The sequence below is a fragment of the Haplochromis burtoni genome, unplaced genomic scaffold (genome assembly GCF_018398535.1).
Source record: "Haplochromis burtoni strain Fernald_Lab_line unplaced genomic scaffold, NCSU_Asbu1 Contig_1307, whole genome shotgun sequence".
NCBI classification, from domain to species: domain Eukaryota; kingdom Metazoa; phylum Chordata; class Actinopteri; order Cichliformes; family Cichlidae; genus Haplochromis; species Haplochromis burtoni.
The window spans coordinates 10017-20394 of record NW_024583668.1 but is presented as its reverse complement, the minus strand read 5'-3'; the positions used below and the strand labels follow the sequence as shown (position 1 = coordinate 20394).

At 36.1% G+C, this 10378-nt stretch overlaps 1 protein-coding gene and 1 long non-coding RNA gene across 2 annotated transcripts in view; both read left to right on the top strand.

The window, feature by feature from the left end:
* LOC121813232 (major histocompatibility complex class I-related gene protein-like) overlaps nucleotides 1-6278 on the top strand; it is a 32409-nt gene extending 26131 nt beyond the window's left edge. Inside the window, exons 2-6 of the mRNA XM_042216866.1 lie at nucleotides 544-813; nucleotides 1321-1599; nucleotides 2441-2761; nucleotides 4052-4156; nucleotides 6169-6278. Of these exons, the coding sequence (XP_042072800.1) occupies nucleotides 544-813; nucleotides 1321-1599; nucleotides 2441-2761; nucleotides 4052-4156; nucleotides 6169-6278 (1085 nt within the window). The remainder of the gene's footprint in view (nucleotides 1-543; nucleotides 814-1320; nucleotides 1600-2440; nucleotides 2762-4051; nucleotides 4157-6168) is intronic.
* A 945-nt stretch (nucleotides 6279-7223) lies between these two features.
* LOC121813233 lies at nucleotides 7224-8697 on the top strand. Its single transcript, XR_006053588.1, has 3 exons — nucleotides 7224-7362; nucleotides 7662-7778; nucleotides 8143-8697. It is a non-coding gene; the product is annotated as an uncharacterized LOC121813233 (long non-coding RNA).
* The last annotated feature ends 1681 nt before the right edge of the window (nucleotides 8698-10378 follow it).

Sequence of the window (10378 nt, the reverse complement as noted above, 5' to 3'; positions counted from 1 at the left end):
ACTGATTTTTCTTTACCATCATTCTTCTTCTCACATTCATCTAATCTCCGTTTCCAGTGAGAGCAACATGTAAAACTGTCGCTTACACTGTATTAATTTCGTTTGGACACGTGGCCTCATCTGGTCAATATTTAAGCCACTACTATGAGTTGTTCTTTTATGTAATCATTGAAATAAACTAACTGCATCTGTGTATACACATTAGCGCACTTCTGGTAGACGACTCAAAGACTCACAAGTGCATCATCATGCTAATTTGGCCTGTCAGTCACAAAACTGACACTGCATCTCTTTAATGAGATGAAACAGCAGTTTTTCTTTTGACTGGACCGTATTAAATTTGGCACTCGTTATCTAGATATACTAGATCACTTTATTTAATCCATGAAATACTCTTAAAGTAACAACTGAATTTCAAATGATCAACCTAAATATAATTTTTTTTGTCCTCACTTAGAAAAAACAAAGTGGACTACACCTCTGTTAGGCTGCTGACATTGTTTGCATATTTTTAACTATAAAACAATATTGTTTGTCTCACAGCAAAACACTCACTGAAGCATGTGGCCACTGGATCATCAGGAGTCGCAAACATATCAGAGTTTTTGAGTGAAATGGTGTTTGATGGCATTCAGGCGGGTTACTGTGACAGCAGGAACAAAATACTAGAACCAAGACAGGACTGGGCAAAGAAAATATTAGATGACAACCCCCAGCAGCTGAAGTCTTTGACTGTACAGTGTTTTGTGACTCTGCCAAACTTATTCCGAGCCTGGATTTTTGGTTTACAGCAGCAGTTCAACCAACCTGGAGGTAAAGTATTTCCTGTTATGCCTCATGTCAGATCATTATAAAACATTAGATATAACAAATGCAAAACAAGACTTTATAACAAAAAGTTATTTTGTTAATCATGAAAGATTTCAAGTTTTAATTTCGTTGGCCTGTTTCTTATTTGAGACCTTAAAACCATCATAAAAATAAAAAAGTTTGTGTTAAAAAATGTTAAGATTTCAAAATTTACTTATTTTAACAATAATAATATAATATAATAATAACAATCTTAAGAAAATATACATATCTCTATCTTTACATTCTTCTAAGATGACTCCTCTGCTGAATCATTTTCTTTCTCTTGTCCTTCTAAACCTTTTTGTTTTAAACACAAATAACCAGACGTTAATTTGAATCTGCAATGTTTTTCAATTGATTAAATTATTCAACTATTAATACTCAAATCTTGGAGAATAGTAGTGCCTCATACAATGAACAACATTAATGCAGTTCACTGCAGTCTTTGTTTTCTTTCTGTCTCATCAGGCATCCACATTTTACAGAGTGTAAGTGGCTGTGAATGGGATGAAAGCACTGGAGAGATGATCAACTTTTTACGGTATGCTTACAATGGAGAAGACTTTCTTGAATTTGATATGAAGACATTAAGGTGGATCGTACTGAAACCAGAGGCTGTTATTACCAAACAGAGATGGGACACTGATGAAAATAGAATAAAATACACCATCAAGTTCCTCAGTACGACTTGTCCAAAGTGGCTGAAGATGTCTTTGGAAAGTGGGAAACATTCCCTGCAGAGAACAGGTACAGTCACATAAGCTGATGTAGCTTCATGGATGCTGTGGTGTTTATTTTGTGTTGCATTGTTTTCTAATAATACAGGAAATGGCAAAAGATTTAAATGGTTCTTTAAAGAACCATTTTTAAAAAGGTTCTTTGAAAAACCATTAAAGGTGCCCCAAAGAACCATTTCTTGATGGTTCTTTGGGGCACCTTTAAAGGTTCTTCAATGAACCACTGAAAGAAATGGTTCTTCAAAGAACCATTGTTTGAAAGGTTCTTTGTGGCACCAAAAAAGGTTCTTCTATGGCATCAGTCTAAAGAACCACTTTTGGTTCCAGTTGGCACCTTTATTTTTCTGAGTGCACAAGTAGAATTTTCAAACGACATGCATCAGCAACCACTCTCTTATTTCTTTTCTATTTATTGTTTAATTTTCCCAGATACATTTTTGTCTTGCATGTATGACAGTGTTTTAACTGATGATACTCTAATGCAGGGGTGCCCAATCCCGGTCCTCGAGAGCTACCGTCCTGCAGCTTTTAGATGCATCCTTGTTCCCACACACCCGAATCAAATGAATGGCTTGTTATCAGGCCTTTGCCAAACATGATGGCATGCTGAAGAGGTAATCAAACCATTTGATTCAGCTGTGTTGGAGTAGGGATGCATCTAAAAGCTGCAGGATAGTAGCTCTTGAGGACTGGGATTGGGCAGCCCTGCTCTAATGTGTCATTTTTTTGTCAAATAAATGTCTGCAATTATTTATTAGATGTTATCAAGATGCTATAACATTGTCAGATTTGGAAAAATGAAAGCCTTCTTTTTATCCTTTTGATATTTTCTTCTCTTTCTTTCTCTCCAGTTCTTCCCTCAGTGTCTCTCCTCCAGAAGTCTTCCTCCTCTCCAGTCAGCTGCCACGCTACAGGTTTCTACCCTCAAAGAGCCGTGATGTTCTGGAGGAAAGATGGAGAGGAGATTCATGATGGTGTGGATCCTGGAGAGATCCTCCCCAACAATGATGAGACCTTCCAGATGTGTGTTGATCTGAATGTTTCATCAGTCACAACAGAAGACTGGAGCAGATACGACTGTGTGTTTCAGCTCTCTGACAGCGATGACATCATCACCAAACTGGATAAAAAAGTGATCAGAACCAACTGTGGAAAAATAATACCTGTCAGAGGTGAGAGAAATGTTTTGTTTGCTGTCTCCAATATAATGCTTGACTTTTTTGTCCTATATTTAATCCCAGGAGGAACAGCTGTCACTGTGGGGAAATGAATGTCTTAATTTTTTTAATTATTATGTATTACAATCATTTTCTCTCTTTCATTGTAAATATAAACTGTTACTGTTATTATTATTATTATTATTATTAAGAAACCCATTTTTGCAAAAGTTTCAAATCGGGTTAATTTACATAGCGCCAAATCAGAATAGAAGAAGAAAACCCCAGCAATCAAACTACTGTCTATAAGCAACACTTTAACAGGCTTAGAGAGGGGGCGCTATCTGCATCGACTGGTTTAGGGTGAGGGAAAGAGAAAAGAAGAGAAAAAAGAGAGCATGAAGCAGATAAATCACAGACTAACGTAGAAAGAAGAGAACAATCTGATGACATGTTACAGTGATTTATAAACACGTGGGGAATTAAGAGTAAAGAGGAAATGCTCAGTGCATCACAGTGTATCACGTGACTTCCTAGAACAATCTGAACCTATAGCAGCCTAACTAAAGGAGGTACCTGATCTAGCCTTGACTATAAGCTTTATCAAAAGTAGAGATAGTGTCTGTCTCCTGAATCCAAACTGGGAGCTGGTTCCACAGAAGAGGGGCCGGAAAGCTGAAGGCTCTGCCTCCTTTTCTACTTGTAAATACTATAGAGAGTATGTTATGAGAGAAATATTGTTTCTCTTTCTCATCTCTGTCAATATTCTCATTGTAGCATTTTTAAGGTTTTTAGGAAATATTTAGGGGAAATTGATAATAACGAATGACAGTAATCTGGCTGAGAAGTATTTAATCTATGAACTAGTTTTTTAGGATCACTCAGACAGATGTTTCTCATTTTAGCAATATTGCACACACTACATATTAATTTAATATGAACACTGAAGGATATACCCTGTTCAAAAATGACTCAGAGATTCTTCAGCAAAGCCATCCAGACTAAATATCTGGTTAGAAGATTTTTACAGTCAAATGCAAGCTTCTATGTTTTTAAGATATGCTGTCAGTTTAAGAGATTTGTATCAAATATGTGACAAATTACTCTTCATTTACCTAAACAAACTGAAATTTATCAGATAGATTCAAAACACTCAAAACAGAACAAATGATCAGTTAGCTGTTTTACAACTACTCTTCCAGGATATTTTAAATATTACTTTATTTTAATATTACTCATAAATATGTTTATTCTAACCTGCTTCATCTGCAGATTTGATTTTGTTTGTCTGTTTTTACTGAGCAGAGAATCCCTCTGACAGGATGATCTCCATCATTGCTGCAGTGGTTGTTCCAGTTCTTCTCATCCTTTTTGCTGTTGTTGGATTTGCTGTTTACAAAAAGAGGAAAGGTCAGAGAATCAAAGGAGCTGAGTTTATCAATGAACCAGGACCAGCAGTGCATGGTTCAGTTATATTATTTCTTATTATATTAGACACTTTTATTTTTGAATATATATGACAGAAACTTTGATTGTAATGTAGAACAAATGCCTGAAATGATTTATTTTCTTTTTATTTCAGGCAGAAACTCAAGTTCACCTTGTAAGTACAACTTGTTTTACTCTGATATATAGTTTATGTATTTTATAAAGAATACCAGTGATTTTTCTTCTTTGGAAATAACAGTGCCTGGCAACACTGCTGAACTGTTGGAGAAACTGAAACAAGATCCACACATACAAACACTGGACCCACAAAACAATGTTCAAATCTCCAGTTAAACGAACACATAGAAGGTGTTTTTTAATAGTTTGTTTATGTGAACTTTATTTTTTGTGGAAAAACATTTTTCTCTTTTTGTTTTATAATCCAAAGGATTGTTCAGTCATTCAAGTCAAACAGTTTTCATGCTTCACTATATTTTAACTGTTCTGTCTATAAATAATTTACTTGCACTATTTTGGTTATTCATTTATTTAAGGTCAATAACGTAACCACCTCCTTCATCACCTGTTGGTTTCTTTCATTATATTTTTTCATACTGGAGACATGGCTTATAATAACAGCAACAACAAAAAGTAATAAAATAAAATGAGGTAAAATACTTACATTTTATTTTTTTTAAACTTTTTTTCTTTCAACTCTGCTATTTATTAGAAATTTTAAAGTTGAAACTGTTTTCTTCATGGAGTTATATTCTCAGTTAAATAATTCCTTTTTAATGGTATTACAAACATAGCAAGAGGTGCTATGTGTCTATTTCTTTATGAATCACACACACTGCTGTTTTCTGTTGACCATTAGTTTAAAAAATGCTGAGAATTGTTGGGTTTTCTAACATAAAGAGACACTGAGGTCCATCCACTGTCTATGAGAGAAACATGCTTTTGAAAATAAAACCCACTGATATGGAAAAGCTTTGTTTGACAGTGTGAAAATCAAACTGGATAACATCTACTCACAGATAATGAGTGTAAAATTCATGTTACATGGAACATCATCAAGATATGACAATGATAACAGAGGCCAGTAGGTGTCACTGTAGAGTCAGGTGTCAGATTGCATCAAAACCTCAAAACAATTCTGGCAGTTGTTGAAAGTTTTCTTAAAAACTCTGAAAACTGATAAATATTTGAAAATATATTTCAAAGTAACTGAGAAACATGTATGCTCAGGCAGAATCTGTGACATGTCAGTGGCAAATAAAAAGTTAACAACACAATTAACTAAACAGCAGTTAGATATTTTGGAGAGAAGTAACTTATTAATGAATTCCTGGAACTGGAACAGTTTGTCACAAGAAACTCATTGAGGCTGCGTAACAGACCTTCATAATTCAGTTATGGAACTATTTATTTAAAAAAAAAAAATAAGTACACATTTTTGCATTTACTTGTTGATTTCTTTTTTATTTTCCTTTTGTAAATTAATTTGTATTTTTTTAAAAAAGAGACTGTGGGAGAGAGAAATTCGACAGGTTTCTGTTTAAAAAAACATGTAAAAAGATTTAACACTTGATTTGGTGCATAAAGTTTGCTACTTTGTCAACTGTCTTGATGAGTTGTTTCTTATCTCATGTGTTAAAACCACATCTATGTTACGTCTGGAACTTTTTCTCTCAACCAAGAATGTTTTTAGTAACATTTGCAAACTGTGCAAAAGATCACCTTCCCAAAAGACATAGTCATGAGAGTGCAGGTAGTCATGAGAGTGCTTATCAAACCAGTGTACCTCCTTTCATAAAAGGTTAAGAAAATGAGTGGCTTGATTGTTTCTATATGTATCTGACAAAATAAATAAATAAAAAGAACTCTATCGGGAAGTGACAAAGTCTGGGTGAGTGGGAATAAGGATATAACCAATGGTGGAATGCTAGAAGCTTGATTGCCAATGGTCCTTTTTTGAAGCAACTCATTTTCAGTCAGAATGAGGAAACAGATCCTACAGGAGTCATGGAGGTTTGTTAAAGATATCATCACTTTCAGGGTAATAGACACTGGATCTGAACTGGACGTTTTGGCTGGAAAGTGAAATATAATAGATAATCCATGCAGAAAAGTAGAGCTCAACTGACTTGAGGAAATAGGTGTAAATAAAAGGAGCGCTCTGTGGTGTAGAGGCATCAGTGCACGTATGTGTTAAGGGGAAATGGCAACAGCGATTTCAAAGGTCAGGTGGTTCAGACCTGAGAGAGTTCCACAGGAGCGTGGATTTGTGACATAACAGACTTGAGAAATTTAACAAGCAAGATAATTATTATGTGTGTGAAGTTTGTGGCAGTATTGTAACATAAATCTTTCACAGGAAAATAATTCAGGGTGTAAAATCAGAAAGTTAATTCCTAAATAAATGGGGATGAGGAAGACTGGTAAGTCCTGTTTTGAGTAGCAGCGAGGATGTGGCACGAAGAAGAAAATGGCATACGTTTGCTGTTGTGCATTGTTCCAGTAGTTTAACTGAGGAAAGGAGCCATGCGGAAAGAAAACCCTATGATTCAATAATTCGTTTATGTTTTTACCTTTGTGGATTACCTGCCAACAGATAACCAAACGTTTCACTTTGAGTCCAGTCTTCAGTCTTTAGTGTAATTCTCAGCCCAACACATTATTATCATTATTATTATTATGAAACATTATTGTCAACGAATCATCTATTTATTTTTATTTCATGGGGAATAAAACCTGCTTTTCAATTTTTGCCTTTTATATTTTCATATTAAATTACATTTTTTTAAACCAAAACAATGATATTATTTCTTTATGAAGAAAGAAGTGTTGAACTGATACTACATTTTTAGAAACAATTTTATGCACGCTCGTCACTTAGCATGTATGTCAGGGACGGGATAAAAGAGAGAAAACAACCTACACTTATAAATGTATATGTGTCTATGTAATTAGGACTTTTCCTGTGAAAGGAACAGGAAGACGCCCTTATCCCACACACACTGAACCTTTTTTTTTTTTTAACTTTATTCACGCACTGAACCAAACGGGTTTCCGGTAACGGTACATCGGGAGTAAACAAGATCAACAGTTATTCTAACAGTAACTACAAGATGAGGACAGGATGACTTTATTCTCGCGGCTTCTTTTCTTTTCTGTTTCATCTGCAGGTAATAAAACCTTTTGAATCTTTGAGCTCTAACAGCTTTTCACATCTGCAGCGCGTTTGCTTTAACGTTGTGTTAGTCTGACCTTTGTTAACTGAACTTCCTCACCCACGTTCAGGAATAATAACCGAATCCTCTTCTTATAGATTTAAACGTAGTTTTTATTGCTAATCTTGTCTCACAGTTGGTCTTTGCTCACACTTGAAATAACTAAAAAAATAACTACAGGAGTTATATTTTTCATACTTTTTGGATATTTTATTTATCTAATCTTATAAAATATTAAAATGATTGTTTCACAGTGAAACACTCGCCGATAAATCACTTCACTGGATCTGCTGGAGTCCCAAACGTCACACAGTTTGTGGGTGTTGCTGTGGTTGATGGCGTCGAGGCAGTTTACTTGGAGTGGTACAAACGTGAGTGCTTTAACATTCAGCCAAGCGCCTACAGAGTGCGGATTATTAGTTTGAAACAGCAGTTCAACCATAGTGAAGGTTACGGTATGTGGTTATTTCTTCTTATATACCTTCTGTCTGATTATTATAAACCATGAGATACACCTAAGGAAAAATATTTTGCTAGTTGTTAAAGATTTAAAGTTCTTATGTTGTGCTTCTCAGATGAGATCAGGAATGATCAGACTTTACTAATATCAATATCTCATAAAAAGCATGACAAAACAATGCATTTACAGAATTGTTCAAAATTTTAGTCTTTTAGATTAATATATGTATCATAGTTCATTCTCTCTCTCTCGTTCCACGTTTTTGCATCTTACAGATTAGAAGTGGCTGTGAATATGAGGAAAGCACTGGAGAGAAGTATGGCTTTGTTGAACCGGATCTGAAGACACTGTCATGGGCTTCACTGAAGGCTGACGCTACCAAACAGAGCTGGGATGCTGACAGTAATAAAACAAAGCTAAATGAAGTTTTCCTCACTGACATCTGTCCAGAGCGGCTGAAGGTGTTTTTGGACGGTGGCAACAGCTCCCTGCAGAGAACAGGTAGAATCACATGACCTCATGAATGCAGTGGTGTTTATTTTATTTTGAGTTATCTTTCTAACAACACAGTTATCTTTTAAAGGACAAATCTTTGAGGCTAATTTTGTATTTAATGATTTTGAAGGTGAATGAAAGAAGCTGTGTGCAAACACTGCTGTACTGCTACATTTTATGGACAATTATAGTTTCACATTTCTATCAGTAAGTTTGACACAAGACACAAATAAGGAAACAGAAATTTGTGGTGCACTGTTACTTATAGTGTTCTAATAATCAAGACCAGGTGACCAGCACACACAGCATTATGGACGCTCGTGGTTTTATCCAGTTTTAACAATATGCACAAAACGTCTGTGTTTTTGTTTAGGTAATTCTATGTTTCTTAACATTTTAATACAATTTAGTCTTCTTTGCTTATAGTGTTCTTTACTAGCCAAGTCTAGTGTGGATATTTCGAAGTCACATTTGTCGGGAGTCTCTTATTACATTTATTGTGTAGGGATAAAAAGGGGGGCGCTGTTCTGTATAAATTCCTCTAGATTTTAGATTCGGATAATTGATAATACATATTTTATAGCATTGAATGCGTAAGATGAATTGGTCTAAAGGCAAGAATGTCAAGCTGTCAACCTATAATGAGAGATCATACATTAGAATAACAAAATTCAGTATATGTCAATAGACGTTGTGACTAATGAGAAAAGTGGAAACAGACTTGGGATCTGTGTGTGAGACTTGAACTGAGAAAACATGAGATCTGATGAAAGCTGATCAGAACAAACTGCTGCCAAAAAAAGAATCTAGAAAAGAACAAAGACTATGGAGTCGACTACTGGGTCAAATCATGTCAAAACAGACAAACTGACAACTGTCAGAGGAAGAGACACGGCTGCATGCACACACAGAGCTGATTGGACACATGTGAAACCAGGGAGGAAAAGTAAAGCCAGAAGAAGAAGCTCAGAACGAGTTGTGTCTTTGTGGATCCAGATAGAGTGTACAATAGATCATATGACAAATGGAACCAGGCAGGAGTCTCTGTGGGTTGTGATATTTGCAAATAATGTTGTGATCTGTAGTGAGAGCAAGTGGAAGAGAGCCTGGAGAGGTGGAGGTGTGCTCTGAGGAAAAGAGGAATGAAAGTCTGTTAAAGCACGACAGAATATACACGTGTGAATGAGTGGGACAATAGATCATATGACAAATGGAACCAGGCAGGAGTCTCTGTGGGTTGTGATATTTGCAAATAATGTTGTGATCTGTAGTGAGAGCAAGTGGAAGAGAGCCTGGAGAGGTGGAGGTGTGCTCTGAGGAAAAGAGGAATGAAAGTCTGTTAAAGCATGACAGAATATACACGTGTGAATGAGTGGGAGGCAGGTAGAAAGAGGCAGAGTGGAGTGGGTGGAGACGAGTGTCAGGAGCATTCAGCAAGACTGAAAGAGAAGGTTTACAAACTGGCAGTGAGACATGCTATGAGGTATGGTTTGGAGACAGTGGCATTAACGAAAAGACAGGAGGCAGAGCTGAAGATGTTAAGATGTTCAGAATGGACAAAATTAAAAATGAATCCCTCAGAGGGGTAGCTCAGCTCAGGCAGGGCGGTTTGGAGATGAAGCTAAAGAGGCGGAGCTGAAATGGTTTGGACGTGTGCACCGGATGGATAGAGGATATTTTAAGATGAAGGATGTTAAATGTGAAGGTGCCAGGCCGAAGGAGAAGAGGAGCCTCATGGATGTAGTGAAGGACAAGCAGAGGGTTGGTGTGACAGAGAGGTGAGACTGAGGTAGATAATCTGCAGTTGTGCCTGTAAGGAGAGGAACTGAAAGAGTTCTTCAGCGTTTTCCAAACAGTGTATTCTCCAACTTTTCTTTTAGCTTCAGCTGCTGGTGGATGGATGGATTTACATGATTTTATATTAATGTTTGTGATTAAAAGAATGATTTTACATGAACTGAACCCATGTGTTTTCATTTAGTGCATTCATGAGTTCAACATTTCCATTCGTGCAGT